Here is a 17,804-nt window from a genome sequence, read left to right as displayed (position 1 = left end):
TTTTAAAACATAGCTGATAAAAAACTGAATTTTTTTTTAAATGACAGACACATTATTATTTTTTAACTAAAGGTTTGTCAGTAGCAGAACTGAAGCATTTAGGAGTGGAGTTTATTTGTTGAGTGTTTTTTCTATGTTGGAAATATGTCCCATTGGGATGTGGCCATATATATATATATATGTATATACATATACATACACATACATATTACTTATGGTAATTCTTGGGAGAATTAAACACATCTAGCTTAGCTCTGCAGCCAAGGTGGGGCAAAATGCTGTTTCATGCCCTCCCAGATTTTTTATTTATTTTTTAATTATAACATGACAGTCTCTAATTAAAGAACGACAGAGAACAGGACAATAAAGCCTAATCTGGAAGAGCCTCCCCACCCCCTCCTGACTGAAGACTTTCCCTGACTGAGTGTGGATTTTTCATGATCACAGTCACCCTATAAGAAATGACCCTGAGAACATGAACATTGAAGTGTTAAATGTTAGGCCTTTGGAGTTGAACTCCACCCCTTGGACTTCCCTTTGTTCTGTTTTTCAGTTTCAGCTGTTTAAAGACAGCAAGAAAGCACGTTTGTTTGCCTGCTGTAAGCGTAGAACAGCATTGGGTGATGATTGATAATGGGTGAAATAATGAGAGAGCTTAAAGTGACCTGGAAATTTTTTTATCCTTTTAAAGCACTCACTATACTTGCAATCAAAGAAGCTTTTTTTCTTGAGGCTTAATGGGAAATAATGAAGAGAAACTGTGCTGTGCCCAATACAGTTAGCTGGCTGGCCACCTAGGCTGTAACTCAGGCCTAGTTTCCAAATTTTCCAATGTATGCAACTCATCATGAGGCCTTTTCAGAGTTTCTGGTCAAATAAGTCCACCCAGCAACCAGTTTTTTAAAAAATCCAAATGCTTTCCACAATTAGTTTCCAGTTGCTTAGTTTGTTCCTTTATATAGCACCCAGTTTATTTCATGTTTATCAAGCATTTTTATAAATTTCTGAAAGGAAGTCTATTATGCAGCAAATACTTCACAAAGTTAAGGACTCGGTCTCATTGACTTCAGCAAGGAAAATATATGCATATTATTTTCATCACTCTTTAAATATTTGCCTGTGATGGCATTGTAACATACTCTGTTTCTAAAGGTGGCTTTTTAAAATTGTTGTCATTGTGATACAAAATTAGAACTGAATTTTCAAGAAAACAAACGCCACACTAGTTTTTTTTTTATTTCTTTTTTATAGCATAAACTATTTTGTTTCCTTTAACACGTTTTGGTATCCGCTTGTTGTCCTAACAAGCAAGGGTGGCTACAGGGCTGACCTGCGTAAACTTTGTTTCACCTCTTAGAAAATTATTCATAATTCTTTCCACTAGAGGGCGGGAAACTCTCAATATTTCTATGTAATTCTTAGAATTATCTGCTGTGATGCTTTTACCAGTTTTAATGTACAACAGCCTCTTGTGAAATTAGTAAGTTGTGTTACTCCAGGTGCTTGCTGTATTTCTTTGGTTGAGTTTGGCATTCTTCTGGGTCTTTTTTTCCCTCTTCAAAATTGTAACTAAAATTCCAGGGACTTTGATGTTTCGTTTATGTTCTGTGACTTAGCTGCATATTGCTCTTAAGAATTTGCTGACTCAGTGTACAGCACTTATACCATGTGTGCATGCAAACTGTTTATTTCTCACATATGAGAGGTGGTTTTAAAAGTTATAAAAGTATTATATTAGCCTTTATCATAGCCACCTGCAGGAAATATGTACAGTGGTACCTTGGTTTATGAACTTAATACGTTCCAGAAGTCCGTTCTTAAACTGAAACCGTTCTTAAACTGAGGCACGCTTTCCCTAATGAGGCCTCCTACCGCCGGTGCCCTTCCACCATTTGGCTTCCATTCTTAGACCGAGGTAAAGTTCGCTAACCACGACACTACTTCCGGTTTTGCAGAGTTTGTAAACCAAATAGTTCATAAACAGGACTGTTCTTAAATCGAGGTACCACTGTATTAGGTTTTGGTCCACTATAAGAAAAAAAAAAATCCTATTATACAGCATGAGGAATTTCTCTAAATACATTGTAAACACATGTTTGTTTTAATGCTTTGTTGTACAGTTCCTTCCAGTGTAAGCGGAGTAACCGTGAACAATTCAGGGCGGAGCGATTACCTCAGTATTTCCTGGCTGCCAGCTGTTGGAGATGTAGACAGCTATTTGGTAACACTCTCTCATAAAGGGCAGACTGTTCATACTGTCACCATTGCAAAATCTGCCAATGAATGTTCCTTCAACACCCTCACTCCTGGGCGACTCTATGATGTGACAATAACTACAAAGAGTGGAAAATATGAAAAGCAATCCTTCAGTCAGGAAAGAACAGGTAAAAAGGTGAAGGAAAGAGGTATACGATATACTCGCAGTCACAGAGAAACCATATATTTTTATTCATACCACTGCAGGGAGCATGGGGTAAATCGGAAAAGAGGGAAATGATGATATGACAACAGAGGAACAATGTCTGCTGTAGATGTTGGTCTCCCTAATCTTAAAAGCAACATGTCAAATGATTTCAAAATACTTCTTCATAAGAATGTTTAATTATATTCTAGGGAAAGTTTACAAAAGGGAAAAAATTAAAAATAGACATTCAAAGCTTAGAAATATTTGCATGCACATTTTCCAGCGAAATGCATTTTATACGAAGGCAGTAAAGGACAAGGACATGGAACAGTACAATCCTATGCATGTCTACTTGGAAGTAAGCCCCACTGAGTCACACCTCAGTTGCAGTCTCAGGTGTCTATTTCTCCTGAAATCTACTTGCAAAAGATCCCTTGTTAAAGGTCATTTATATCTCAGGAAACCTGAGACAGAGAGAGAATCCATGGCAGAGGAAGTTTGTCTCTTTGCTCAGATTTCACATGTCCGAATAAAACAAGGGTTAGGAACCTTTTGTCCTTCAGATGTTACTCAGCCACAGTTCCCATCAGCTGCAGCAAGCATGGCCCAATGGTCAGGGATCCTGAGCATTGTAGTTCAGTAACATGTGGAGGGCCAAAGTTTGCCACCCCTGAAATAAGACATGCCTACCTTGGTCCAGGTAACATGACCCAGGCATATATCACTTGCTGGATTGGGATTCAGGAATTGTAGGCAAAAAATGTGAATGTTGTCATCTTATTTTCAGTCAAATCTGGATGGGTTCTGAACTTACATCTCCATCCATATTTTGGCCCATCTAGTCACATTAACTATGCATGACAACAGCTGGATCTGGCTGGGCTTCATTGTCTTCTTTCCACTCCCAACACACACACCAATTTCTTTCTCAAATTAGCCTCGGTCTGCATTGCACGTTTATTATTTCTGAAATCAGGACACATTGGAGTGTGTTCTATCTTTTCAGTGCCTTCAAGCGTCCAGGGACTTACAGTGAGCAATTCTGCAAGAAGTGACTATTTAAAGGTGTCTTGGCAACACGCCACAGGAGACTATGATAATTATGAAGTGATCATCAAGCACAACAATGACTTCATCCAAACAAAAACCGTCCCCAAGGATAAAAACGAAAGTGTGTTCACTAACTTGGTTCCAGGAAGACTTTATAGTGTCACGGTCAGCACAAAGAGTGGAAAATATGAGACTAGTGAAAGGGCCAGTGGAAGGACAGGTAAATAAATGCTCCAGGTGGACAATAATAATATTTTCTCAATGTTGAAAATGTCCAATTTAATTGTTAAATATCCAGCGTTCTAGTTTTTGCAAATTTCTTCAGTGAGGGGTCTTCAAAATATGTTTTTCGGGGTGGGGAATTCAAATCTGCTATTGTTTTTGTAATTGGACAACATTTAGCTTGGTAAGTCTATGTTGACTGAGAAACAAAGAAGCTGTTTTCAGAAAACTGAAGAATTTTTAATTTTACTTTCTGAAAATGTCAGGTAATGTAAAATATGTATAATATATTAATATAACTGCAAGTACTTGGCAATCATTTTTAATGATTTCTATGCAATTTTACACACACCTTATTTACCAAGCAAAACTAAATTATATTAATTTAAATGAAATATCTTTTGAATTCCCGAGTCATGTACCCACTTTTTAGCAAATCCCCCTCATTTTTGGAATTTGAAAGTTAAAAAAAATTCAACATGGCCTACAACATTGTAGTAGTTTATCCCAGGTTTCACCAATGTGTCTTATTGAAATCAGTGTCATTAACCATTCTTTAACGTTTGATGTGGTTTGCTTTCTCCAAATTGTTATATCATATGTTTGTATTATTAATAAATTAATATATGTCACCATGCAGACATGTATTTACAAAAATTGTGAGAGCCTATGAGAAATTATACATATGCAAAATATATATGTGCCTTTGTTTTTCACAAACTAGACTTTTATGCTCATTACATAATTGCTTTCAGCAATGTATTAGCACTTTATATACCTTTGTTGTCACTTTGTTTCTTTTTCAGTAATAGTCATTATTGCTGCCTGACAATGTCCTGTCATTCCTTTCCCAGTCCCAGAATCTGTAAAGAAATTGACTCTAAGTGGTAAAAGCACTGAAGAGCTGTATATTACTTGGTCCAAAGCTGATGGTGATGTTGATCAGTATGAGATACAGCTTCTGTTCAACGACATGAAGGTTTTCCCACCCAATCACCTTGAAAACACCTTTGAAGAATTCAGGTTCACGTCTCTAACTCCAGGACGCCTTTACAAAATTGTTGTCATCACAATTAGTGGAAAAGCAGAACGAGCTACTTTTATACAAGGACTGACAGGTTAGAAAAAATGTATATCAAACAGATTTTGAGTCTGTCTGTGCTGGTACATTACAATGTGATTTTTTGCAAGTTTTCAGAAACACGTAGGTCAGACTGAGAAATACAGGTGCCATTTCTCACCACTCAAGACACAGGCAGACCTATGTCTTTAAACATTATTCTGCCTCAATCACCTGTAAAACTGGGGATGGAGTGGTGATTTAAAGTGGAAAGGACACATGCAAGTAAGGAGTACTGACTCACTCACTTTGTGCCATCTTGTTTTCCCATCACTGTATAACCCCTAAATGGGACACGGGTGGCGCTGTGGGTTAAACCACAGAGCCTAGGATTTGCTGATCAGAAGGTCAGTGGTTCGAATCCCCATGACGGAGTGAGCACCCGTTCCTCAGTCCCTGCTCCTGCCAACCTAGCAGTTTGAAAGCACATCAAAGTACAAATAGATAAATAGGTACCACTCCAGTGGGAAGGTAAACGGTGTTTCCGTGCGCTGCTCTGGTTCGCCAGAAGTGGCTTAGTCATGCTGGCCACATGACCCAAAAGCTGTACGCCTGCTCCCTCGGCAAATAAAGCGAGATGAGTGCTGCAACCCCAGAGTCGGCCACGACTGGACCTAATGGTCAGGGGTCCCTTTACCTTTACTTATAACCCCTAAAGTCATTTTTCCTTCAGTCAAACTCTAGTGTTGGAAACAAACCTGCATGGGAGAAAGAAAGTTGGGTAGAAGAATTATTAGCAGATGGGAATTGTCAGGGGTCTGCCATCGGAACAGGAGAGGGAGGGATACAGGTTGGGATACAGAGAGCCTCCGAAAATCCTGCGAAGTAGTTCCTCTTCCTGCAGTGGGGAAAGCCACACCTCCAGTGGAGAAGAGGGGAAAGGGCCAGGGGACACTGCTGAGAGCCCCAGAGCCGTACCTCGTCAGTCTGAGGGTGGGGAAAGCCACACCTCCAGGGGAAAGGGCTAGAGGATGCTGCTAGGAGCCCCAGCTCCTCACCTTGCCAGGCTGGCCAGGAGGGAAACACGCCTCTTCCGTCGCCCACCTTGCGCAGAGGGGTAAAACGCAAGGAAGGGAGGCGGAGGCTTGGGGTGCCGAAGTTCTTATGTTGCGGAGAAACAGGAAGGGGCCACTCCCGGATTCTGCAAGTGACTAAGACAGACATGAACTCTGTGGTTCTGCACTGTAAATAGTTTTGCACCAATAAAACCTGCAAAAGACAGGTCCTGCCGGGTTACTCACGAGCAACCACCACCACCATCTGACAGGAATGGTCATCAACCTTCACCTGCCTGTCCCTTTGATCACTTTACATTCATCCGCTACCTCCTGCAATTAGGCCAGTCATGTTTTTTAAAGACTCAGGTCTCCCTTTGCCATGTATAATACGGTCCATTATATAACAAGTTCAAATTATTTATTTTATCTCCCACTGACACTTGCCTTTTTAGCTCGTCACTTCTCGACAGCCTCTTTGTATCTTTCTCTCTGTGTTCCTGTCTGTCTCTCTCTCTCGTTCTCTGTATCGTAACTATATAATATTAAGTGAACCTTCGCTGAATGGTCCCATGGCGAGTGCCGCAATGAAAACAAGTAGCATTTACATTGAAATCGTAAAATAAAACCACCAGTGACAAAGTAAGAAAGCAGTAGCACAGAACAGCAGTGCGCAGCTGCACCTAGAATGTTAACTGCCATCTCAGCACAGGACTCTGGCTATATGTGCATTCAGGTGCAGGAATTTGGAAACTTCCCTCATCCTGTTACCACCACATCCTAGAAATGCCGCTTGTCGTGACCATGTGCTTTCTGTGGGTTCATGGACAGAGATCTGCCATTCCTCTCCAACTTGACTGTGCCATTCCTGCATCCTGCTTTAATGCCAACCTTTTAATACTCTGTTACAAAAATCACAAGGTAAAAGCCTTCCGTGTCTTGTGGTCTGGTCATTATCTAGCTTTCACAATTTTGTTAACCACAACTTTTAACAAAAAAAAAAATGGCATGGTAAGAAAAGACTTATTGACTTCTTTGGCCGTTCTTGTTGGTATTTCCCCCTCTTTAGTTCCAAGCGCTGTCAAAAACATTCATATTTCGCCCAACGGAATGACAGACAGCTTGAAAGTGGTTTGGACCCATGCAGGAGGAGATGTTGATTCCTACACGGTCACAATATTCCATCAGAACCACCCCCTTGATACCCAGACCGTTTCCAAAAATGTGAATGATCACACATTTAACAAACTGGAAGCAGGGGAGCTGTACACGGTCGTCGTACAGACAAGGAGCGGAACCTTGCACAACAACTCAACAGCCTTTGGGCGAACAAGTAAGTTTCTCCCTGAATCAAAGCAGGGCAAAATAATTAAGAAGACCGTTCAGTTTCCTGTTGAACAGCACAAAGGAATGGGGAAGGGGAAAGAGTTGCAATTTTAGGTTCACAGGCTAAAATTCATTGAGTGGAATTCAACGTTGCACAATTACAAGCATTCTATCTGCACAAGCATATCAGATTGCCAGGTAGAACGATCCCCTCCCCCAGTGTGCTATCTGGGGATTTTCTTGATTCTCCAGAGCCTGTTTCTTGGGGTGTGGGAAACCCCATTGCACAAGTGGACACTCCTGTGCAGGGCTTCCACCGACACAGTTCATTAGGTGAATCTCATCCATTATTTCTGTAAGTTCATGATCTCAGAACAGTGATGGGTAAATTCTCATCAACTTTGTTTAAATCGTAGTTACCTGCTCCAGCACAAGTCAGAATATTAAAACCAAAGGCAAACTGTGGGTTAATATACTGATCTGTTTCAAAGCTGGTAACCTCCGTTTCCCAGTTTGAATAGAAAAGGAAATGATAGTTATAAATGCTGTGAAAAGGCTTGTTCATAGCTTGGCTCATTACACCTTGATATGATTGTCTGAATATGGCCAATGAATGCTAAACATTATTTACAGAATCTGAAAGAGAAAAGATATTACTACTTCAAGATCTTCAAAAAGGCACCCTCCCACTGAGGTGTGTTTTTTAAAAAAATGTAAATACATTTATACTGAATTTCTCAATCATTAAATCAGTAAAAACTTTACTAGATTATTAGGCCTGACACAGTACATCAGTTTTTGAGCACTATTTGCATCTAGCTAAACTCAGGTCTGAATAAATATGCATGACTCCTGGTTGAACCAGAATGGGTATGTATGTCACCCCCACTCTTCTCTGTCTTGCAAAATATAATTTTAATGAGGATGGATACAAAAGACTACAAAATATTCTGTGTGCTAAGGAAATGGGAAGATGACACAGATTGGCCTGAACAAGAGATCTGGTTGACTGAATTTGATAACAACAATTGTGTGTGTGTCTAGTGTGTGTGTTCACAACTAATTAGTTAATAATTTTCAAGACGCATGAATGAGCCTCACCTTTTAAACCATTGTTCCCAGTCCCTGCTCCTGTTCAGAAGTTACATGCAGACAATGCATACAGCAGTTACTCGTTGGTTGTAACCTGGCAAAGCGCTGCTGGTGTGGCTGAACGTTACGACATCCTGCTTCTGACTGAGCACGGCATCCCTCTGAGCAACAAATCAGAGCCAGCTACTGCTAAGCAACACAAATTTGAAGATTTAACACCAGGGAAGAAGTATAAAGTACAAATATTGACAGTCAGCGGTGGCCTCTTCAGCCGTCGGGCAGAAACTGAAGGCCGAACAGGTAATTCCAGCATTTTTATTAGGGGAGAGCAAAATAACTGAGGCTATAAACGTAGGATATTCCAGAAGACCTGCTCCGTTTTTAATAACTTGGAAAGTGTATTGTGAATATTTGTATCTGTACCTTTATGAATGAATATTGTTATTTGTAATTACTTTCTTTTTAGCTGAGGCACCAGAATAGGTTTTAAATATGTCAGCACATATACAAATAATATAACTCCTTAAATCATCCCTCCCTCAAGCTTTTGGAGACGGGCCTGCAGTACCGCAGCTACCTGTAAAATGGATTGTCCTCGTTCAGTCAGAAGGTTCCGCTGAAATTAATGAGAACTTTGCTTGAGCAGGAGATGGAGGCAACTGATAGTGAGGATCCTAAATATAAATCTAGCAAAACAGATTTGGGCCACATGATGCTTAAATCAGCATTTACTTTCCCAGAATATGCAACTTAAAAATATATAAAAGCAACATTGGCCAGAATGTATATTCAGCCTGAAAATGATTTTCTTCTGCTTGCTATTTTGCTTACTTTGTCCCAGATAAAAGGGTAATCTTAGTACCGTATGAAAATTCTTTGGCACTAATTTTGGCTTGAGCAAATATTTTTGCACAAACATAAAAATTATTAAATAAATTACTGTATTAACTACATGTTCTTTGGTGTTTGTTAACTACTTTGATTTTGATTCAATTAAAGGCAGGATAATAAATAAGTTAATAAATGCAAAACAATCTACTCATGATTCTGAGAATGTCCCTTAAACTATGTGTCGTGTTTAATGATAGCAAAGGGTTAATCTACATAGAAGGCAAATATTGGCATGAAACATGTATAAACATAGTTTCTGAGGTTCAAAGGACATTTCTGCTGCCCATTTCTTACTGCTTCCAAAAGCTACAACACTGGATGCAATATCTTCTCTTATTTCAGCTCCAGCAGCTGCCACAAATCTGAAGGTCACAAATACCACCACTGGGCGCCTGTCGTTTAGCTGGACAACTTCTCAGGGAGAACTGGACAGATATGAAATCTTTCTATATAATCCAGACCAATCTCTCCAGGACAGAACTTCAGGAGACCAGAATCTCAAGCAGTATTCTTTCCAGAACTTAGTACAAGGAAGGTTGTACAAAATGGTGATTGTTACCCACAGTGGCAAGCTTACTAATGAATCATCCATCTTTGGGAGAACAGGTAAAAGTATCTAATGAGCTGATCCATCAGCAGTGAGATACACTTTTAAAACCTCAATGGGCTACTTTAATTGTAAGAAGGGATTGCTAGAGGAGTTGCCAATAAATAAAACTCAAACTGCTTTCCTATGTCTTGATAGAAGGGTTCTCAGAAGCATCCTAAAACAAATAACAAAGTTTGAATTTCTTCAAGGGAACAGATCAAAGATGCAAATTCATGTTTGTTTGTTGTTTAGTCGTTTAGTCGTGTCCGACTCTTCGTGACCCCATGGACCAGAACACGCCAGGCACTTCTGTCTTCCACTGCCCCCCGCAGTTTGGTCAAACTCATGCTGGTAGCTTCGAGAACACTATCCAACCATCTCATCCTCTGTCGTCCCCTTCTCCTTGTGCCCTCCATCTTTCCCAACATCAGGATCTTTTCCAGGGAGTCTTCTCTTCTCATGAGATGGCCAAAGTATTGGAGCCTCAGCTTCACAATCTGTCCTTCCAGTGAGCACTCAGGGCTGACTTCCTTAAGAATGGATAGGTTTGATCTTCTTGCAGTCCATGGGACTCTCGTGTTGGCAAACCCCAATTTGGCTAAAGCTTAACTGAGCATGTGTTTGATGTACACAAAGGTGGATCTAGGGGAGGGCAACCAGTTCAGTTGTTGTCAGCAATATGCTGATGACACACAGCTCTACTTCTCTTTTACATCTGGTGGTGTGACAGTGGAAATGCTAGACTGATGTCTGGCCTTGGTAATGGACTAGATGAGAGCCAGTAAAATGAAGCTTAATCCAGACAAGACTGAGGCATTATTGGTGGGTGGCTCCCTAGACCAGATGGAAGGGATATGGCGTGCTCTGGGTGGGTCACACTCCCTCTGAAAGAGCAGGTACATAGCTTGGAGGGTACTTCTGGATCCATGACTGTTGCTTGAGGCTCTAGTGAGCTCAGTGGCACAGAGTGCCTTCCATCAGCTTCAGCTGGTGGCCCAGCTGCACCCCTTTATGGACTAGGATAGCCTCACTTCTGTTGTCTATGCTCTGGTAACCTTCAGGAAGTACATGGGGAGGCTGCCGTTGAAGACGGTTTAGAAACTACAGCTGGTGCAGAATTCAGCAGCCAGATTGCTGATCAAGGCGAGACAGCCTGAGCCTATAAAACCAATTTGGGCATAACTCCACTGGCTACTGATTAGTTTCAATTAAAAGTGCTTGTTTTGACCTATAAAACCTTCTGCAGCTCAGGCTGCCTCTCCCCACATGAACCAATCTGGACCCTGCATTCGGTATTCAAGGCCCTTCTCCATGTGTTTTCTGGAAGGGAGGGACAGAGGGTCACAACACAGGGACAGTCATTTTTCAGTGGTAGCTCCCTGCTTACAGAATGCTTTCCCCATGGAGGTATGCCTGGTGCCATCATTATCTATTTTCGGCACCAGGCAAAAAAAATCTTTTTACCCAGACCTTTGGGAGAGTTTCAGATATTTGTGGCCTTGTTTAGTGGGTGGGATGTGTTAGACCTGCCTTTTCTATGTATGAATATGTTTTTATTCTGTTTTGGCTATTATGCTAGTTTTAATCTTTCACCTTGGATTACATTTTGTAAAGAAAAGCAACTAAAAAGCGGAAAGAATAATATGAACGCAAAGTAGAAAATACCAAAAGGAACTTAATAGGGTTATTTTTAATTAAAATGTTTAATGATTAGAGACATTAGGATTATTATTATTTAACCTATTTTTATTATGCCCTTGTATAGATACCATAACTAATTGTCATCTTCACCTGCCCTAGGATGCAGAGTGATTCTCCACTGTTTCTTTTTTATTTTTCATAGTTCCAGCCTCAGTTACCAATCTCAAAGGGTTCAATAAAAACATGACAGAGAGTCTGTGGTTTACCTGGGACCCAGCAGCAGGAGACGTTGACTCCTATGAACTGAATCTCTATAACCCAAATGGCACACAGAAAGAAGCACAGTATGGAAAAGACTTGACAGAATGGCACTTCCAGGGCTTAGTCCCTGGCGGAATATACACCCTTGTTGTAGTTACCTATAGTGGTGACCTGACCAATACAGCAGATACTAAAGGCAGAACAGGTAAAGAACAGCAGTTCCTTGTCTTGTTTATACTGTTGCTGCCATCATTGATTGCATCAATGCTCTAATCAGCAGGTGTAGCAAAATAAAGAGACTGGGAAATCCAATCATTGATCTGCTTTGGCCTTAAGTCCAACAATTTCACTCAGGTGCCTGTGCACCTTGGAATTGACTTATGCATTCCCCGCCCCCTGCCCCAGGCTTTAGCACTCTCAATATTTCATGTTCCGCTAGTAGAAAACCTTGGGAAGTTCCCCAGTGAACCTGCTGTCTGAAGTGAAGGAGACAAGACAGGAGTTGATGATGCAGGTGAGCTGTGAATAAGCAAGCTGCCGACTAGCTTTGCAGAGGCTCTTTTTATTAGCACAATATGCAAAACCAGTCAGATACATTTTGGACTGTGCCCTTTACACATCTTCCAATCACGAGATCGTGGGGTGGTACAAAGTTATTTTGGCACCAGTTTCCACCACGTCACTTTCCCCTTGAACAGTGTTTAAATGAAGGAGACAAAGGTCACAGACAGGGCACAGCAGACTACTGAGAAAGCAGAAGGTTAGATATAGAACATGGCGTTCAGACAGCTGTGGCTTGTCTGTGTGGTGCACACCCAGTGGGCATTCCTACAGCTGTCAGTAGCTGATTTTGGAAATATGAAAGGAGTCTCCAGTCAAGGTGGAGTAAACAAAGGGCTTGTCCACGCCTGACTGTGTATTTCAAGTCCCATTTAAATAGCATTGTCCACATGATGTCCCCCTCAAACTTCTCCTATCCTGTTGGTTTCCTCATGCAAATTTGAATTTCCCCGATCCATTGATAAATTTTGAAAAATGCAACTCCACTTGAGACTCTCTCTTTTTTGCTGGAGATCAAGAATCCATTTTGCAACTCGCCTTCCACACACCTTACACTTCCCTAATACCAGTTCTGTTCTGGTAGTACCTATTTCTTGCAAACTCCTTAGGCAGCTTAAAAAGAAAAAGAAAACATATTTGTGCAATACTGGAAAACAAAAAAACCCATGGTTTCTCCAGATCTCCCTGCTTCATCCCCCCCCCCCCATTGATTTCACTATATATTGCTCTATCACACGACCATATTCCTATTTTAGAATGGGACATGCATGCCATTTTAGGATTGAACATAAAGTGTGTACACACAAATGTATTTGGAATTGGGAATTCCCTGGTGTGTGTTACTGACAATTCCTGGGTGGATACCGTTTTTATTATTAAAAAAAAAAGATGTACACACTGCTCAGCAGATTCCTGCATCCTTGCCCTGTTTGCACAAACTTAATACATTTGAATCAGCAAATTCGAATGCAGGGAAAAAGACAAAAGGGAATGTCTACAGGTATGGATGGAAACAAGTGGATTTGATCTTCAGTTGCAAATGAACACAGGTATGGACTTATAAGGTCAAATCTGAATGAAGGAAACATGGATTCCAAGTGAGAGCCAACCCAAATGTGAACAAGCCCAAATACATGAACAAAATATCTGAACAAATACCTGAACAAAACAGAAATCTATTTCTTGGTTTCCTTCTTAATTTTTTATTTTTATTTTTTGAATTATTATGTATTATGTATTCAAGAGTAACGTAATTATTTATTTTCCCATTTTATGCTTTCTCTCTCTTAGTGCCAATCCCTCCGAATACAGTGTCATTTGCTGATGTCACCAACACTTCCTTGTCCATCATGTGGTTGGGCCCTCCTGACTGGACGGATTATGATGACTTCAAACTTCAATGGACCCCAAGGGAGACCCTCACAGTTTCCAATCCTTACAGTAGTAGCAAATCAAAAGGACGCAAAATAAATGGACTCCACCCAGGGAGACTGTATCACTTCAGTGTTAGGAGCGTTAGTGGAATCATTCATAAAACGTACAGTAAATCACTTTCTGGAACCGTGAGAACAAGTAAGACACCATATTGGGACACTGATGAAAAGTTTGGTATTAACCTCCAGTGCTTTAGTTAATGCTCATTTATATTATATTAATTTATATTAGCACAGTAGTCAACAACATCCATAGCCCCAACATCCATTTGGGGACCTACTTCTTCTTATGTTGCCATATATTTGTATAGTTGTGGTACTGCTGTTGCGATCCACCTTAATGTTAGTCTTGACCCAGTACTCCACCCCAACCGCCAGCTGATTCATGAGTGCTTGTGCGGGGATTGATGTCTTTACCTGTTTCACATTTCTGTTGTATCCTCATCTGGTGAAGAGCTCAGAGCTCTCACTGATCAAATGCATGCACCAGGTTGTCCTGGTAGGACAAGGGGGGTCATAGGAAGGAAACTAGGTCAGGAAAAGGTTGAGAAACACTGTGGTAAAGGACTCTATCCTATTGCCAGAATTGAAATAAGGTCTAATGGCCAATCTAGTTGGCTCCATTGTACATGGAATGATGGGGATGCCATTCTGCAAAATGTTTTAGGACAACCCTGTTGGTTTCCTGTGCTGTCCCCATCCAGATACTGAGAAGACCCTGAGCTGCTTAGCTTCAGCAAGTTTGCTGTATCCATATGTCTTCAAACCTTGCCCTTGGACTTAGCTCACATGACTGTTCTGAGACTGTAATGGGATAGGCATATCTATGACCCCCCTGGGTTCTTATAGGGAGGGTATGGTATAAATATTGCACACACACAAATAGCAGTGAAATTCCTATCTCTCATCTCAGTCAGCAATAAAACAGTGACCTAATTTTATTACAGGATTATTTTGAGGTTGAGTAAGACAAACACTGTAAAGACATAGCAATTTTTAAAAGTGCTGTATAAATGATTCATAACAGCAGATATAAGACATAAATATGATTTTGCAAAGTAATAGGTTGAGTTCAAAGGAACTTAAATAATGTGGCTGCCATCTAATTAACTGTAGCATTAACATTACCATTAGTACATTACCATGCTGTTCCCTAATTTAATTTTAGCTTTCGTATGGTGAGGTACATCTTTGTGCTATAAAGTAAGTTCAGAATATACAATGCACATTATTGATTCTGCTCCTGCTTTGCTTCAAAGGGCCAGACAAGATACAAAGTTTGCATTGCCGACCACAGAACTCGACTGCCATTGCTTGCTCCTGGATCCCTCCTGACTCTGATTTTGATGGATATAGTATTGAGTGCAAAAAAATGGACACTGCGGAGATTGAGTTCTCCAGAAGAATAGAGAGGGAGCGATCTGTGTACAACATCATGACCCTCGTGCCCCATACAAGATACTTGGTTTCCATCAAAGTGCAGTCAGCCGACATGACCAGTGAGGTGGTAGAAGACAATACCATCACTATGATAGACCGTAAGCCTTTTATTGTATGGATGGCTACATTGCAATGGAAAGCAAAAAGTGGGGGGAGACGGCTTCCAATGCATGATGCAGTACTTTGAAATGAATGACATGTGGCCATAATGTGGAACATCTGTTCCACTGCATTCAGTGCATGTTGTAATAGCTGTCACTAGTTCTCAAAGCACTGAATGTTATTTTTAATTGCTAAACTTGCTTGCTTGACTCATACTTTTAAGAGTCATAGGCAGTTTATATATTCTAACATGCCAGCAAAACTCAGTTATTGGTTTACCTTCCATTTGCAAACTGTTTCTTTCACCCTTTCCCCCCTTTTGCATCCTTCAAACAAAACAGCTAGGTGTATCTTCCTTTCTACAGTTATGAAACAGGAAATCTAGATTCTCACAAGCCTTTCTCCCTTCTCTTGACGTTTGCTTATTGTACCAGATGTTAAGGGAAGAAAGCATAGCTTCTGTGAATCCTCAACAGTTCAATCATTTCCCCTTCAGAAAAAAATGGAGAAAATTCCATAATGGCAGGTGACTACTATTGGTTTCTGGGCATGTACACACACAGTCTGATGGTGTACATTCAGTGCTGGATGCAGTTGTATTTAGGGTTGCTGTACACATATTGCCGCTGTGTCAGTGCTGTCCCACATTGTTGGTTGATCTAAAGTACATTCTGGTTTTAATCCAATTCATGCTGAGAATGCACTTCTCAAGCACTTGTTGGCACCATCTGTATACAGAGAGTGTTTTCTTAAGTCACTTCCTATTGGGGTAGACCTGGTGATATCTCAGGGTTGTACCACTCCTCCTATCCCACCAGAAATCTTGTTTATTAAAACATATGCAATGGGGGGGGGGGGATTAAGCGAGGAAGGAGTTGCAAGTGCACAGGTACAGTGAACCTTATTTCCACTAGGGATGGAAGGTCCTGCCAATTTCGGTTCTCTGTTTCTCATTTTTCCCCATCTTAAATTTGGTTCTCTACATTCTCTGCAGCAATCTGCAAGGGTTTCTTTAAAGAAAAATCATGACGAAAATCCTTTACATTTTAGTTTGCTTTTTTCCTAATGAACACATTTTGTATATCTCACTAATGTACCAGCAGCTTTCCTTAATATAAATGCACTTTTAATGCTAAGTGTTCTATTATCAAAGAAGGGATGAGCAGCCTGAAACCACTGTTGAGTCATTAGAATTTGAATTCTAAAGGCATTCGCAGCTGATGGTTGGGTCTTGCAAAGTGCTGTACACTGAGCAGCCCTGCCCACCTGACAAACTTGGCTTGCAGTGGGTGAATCCAGTTTCCTATCCCTGATGTAAAGAGATGAAGAAAGACTACAAAAATCTGCAATGGAGCTCACTGCAACCTAACACACTGCTGCATTCCACTTGTTAATCTTCAACAACAAGAGATGTTTTGGTGGCTAGGAAGAGCATTTCAGTGGATATTTGATTCCACTTGGGTAAAAGTTTGCATTTAGGTGCCTAGTACATATTGACGAAATACAGCTTTTGTAACACAACTACTGCTATCATTTAGGCCCTCCACCACCACCTGCACATATTCGAGTGAACAAAAAGGATGCAGTCATTACCAAATCTTCCATCCACTTCGCTTTCAATTGCAGCTGGTTCAGTGACACCAATGGAGCTGTGAAATACTTTACCGTGGTTGTGAGAGAAGCTGATGGTAAGTTTCCATGGCTATACAAGATAGCCTGCATTGACAATTGTGCCTTTGCCATAGTCTTCCACAATCTGGTTGATCATTGTAAAATCCCATTAGGACCACAAGGGTGATTTCAATATACAATAATCATGGATAAAGCATCTTAACAGAAAAGTATCAGGGGTCCTTGGTAATCTACAGGTCTGTAATTTGATCCCCACAAGCCTTGTTCTGCAGTAATAACACAGTATTTAACTTCATTTTTTAACTTTTCCAATCACCCCTTTCTAGGCAGTGAAGAACGGAAGCCAGAACAGCATCACCCTTTGCCTTCTTACTTGGAATACAAACACAACAACTCCATCCAAATCTATCAAACAGATTATTTTGCAAGTAAATGCACTGAAAGCCCTGACAGCGTTTCAAAGAGCTTTGATATTAAGCTTGGAGCAGAGATGGAAAATCTGGGAGGAAAGTGTGATCCAAATCAGCAGAAATATTGCGATGGGCCACTAAAACCCAGGACTGCCTATAGGTCAGATTTAGTGCGGTAATCATGCCACAAAAAATGTGGCTTGTCATTTGGAACTGTGCTTTCTGGAAGCATTTGAACTACCAAAGATTAATAGCCTCTGTTGCATGATGTTATCTGTGCTTTACTATGCCATTTATAATAGCTTTGCCCTGCTCTGTCTCATAGATAATGTCTAAACGTTTCCTTCACCCATGTCTGTCTATCCTGCAGTGTGTTAGACAGAGGACTCTGTAACGTGTGATTTTTACACTGATTAGTGAACGTGCTAATCCCTCAGCAGAAAACCTTAGGATGGTTCCTAGTCCTCATTTGCAGTATAAAAGTGTTCAGTGCAGCTAAAATACCAGCATACACATGATGGATACTTTTGAAATTGTGGGCAAAATATACTAGACTCTTTTGTCAGTGTAAGACCATTTGCCAAACTCAAATCGTCCAAAAATCATGATCATTTTTCCATTTCCCCCTCCCTATC

The 17,804-nt window shown here is 40.6% G+C and overlaps 1 protein-coding gene across 3 annotated transcripts in view; it reads left to right on the top strand.

Annotated features, from left to right (window-relative positions):
• The window catches only part of PTPRB (protein tyrosine phosphatase receptor type B), a 72,792-nt gene that overhangs the window by 32,883 nt on the left and 22,105 nt on the right, over window positions 1–17,804 (top strand). For all 3 annotated transcript variants that reach the window (XR_003708559.2, XR_003708560.2, XM_028746466.2), the window contains 11 exons: window positions 2,121–2,384; window positions 3,411–3,674; window positions 4,531–4,794; window positions 6,861–7,124; window positions 8,240–8,509; window positions 9,443–9,706; window positions 11,533–11,796; window positions 13,443–13,724; window positions 14,845–15,123; window positions 16,666–16,815; window positions 17,086–17,329. Coding sequence is in view for 1 of the 3 variants with exons in the window: in XM_028746466.2 (XP_028602299.2) it covers window positions 2,121–2,384; window positions 3,411–3,674; window positions 4,531–4,794; window positions 6,861–7,124; window positions 8,240–8,509; window positions 9,443–9,706; window positions 11,533–11,796; window positions 13,443–13,724; window positions 14,845–15,123; window positions 16,666–16,815; window positions 17,086–17,329 (2,809 nt within the window). In the remaining 2 variants the exon portion in view is untranslated. The remainder of the gene's footprint in view (window positions 1–2,120; window positions 2,385–3,410; window positions 3,675–4,530; window positions 4,795–6,860; window positions 7,125–8,239; window positions 8,510–9,442; window positions 9,707–11,532; window positions 11,797–13,442; window positions 13,725–14,844; window positions 15,124–16,665; window positions 16,816–17,085; window positions 17,330–17,804) is intronic.

This window comes from Podarcis muralis, chromosome 10, assembly GCF_964188315.1.
Source record: "Podarcis muralis chromosome 10, rPodMur119.hap1.1, whole genome shotgun sequence".
NCBI classification, from domain to species: Eukaryota; Metazoa; Chordata; class Lepidosauria; order Squamata; family Lacertidae; genus Podarcis; species Podarcis muralis.
The sequence above is the reverse complement of the archived record's forward strand: the minus strand, read 5'-3'. Positions and strand labels throughout refer to the sequence as shown.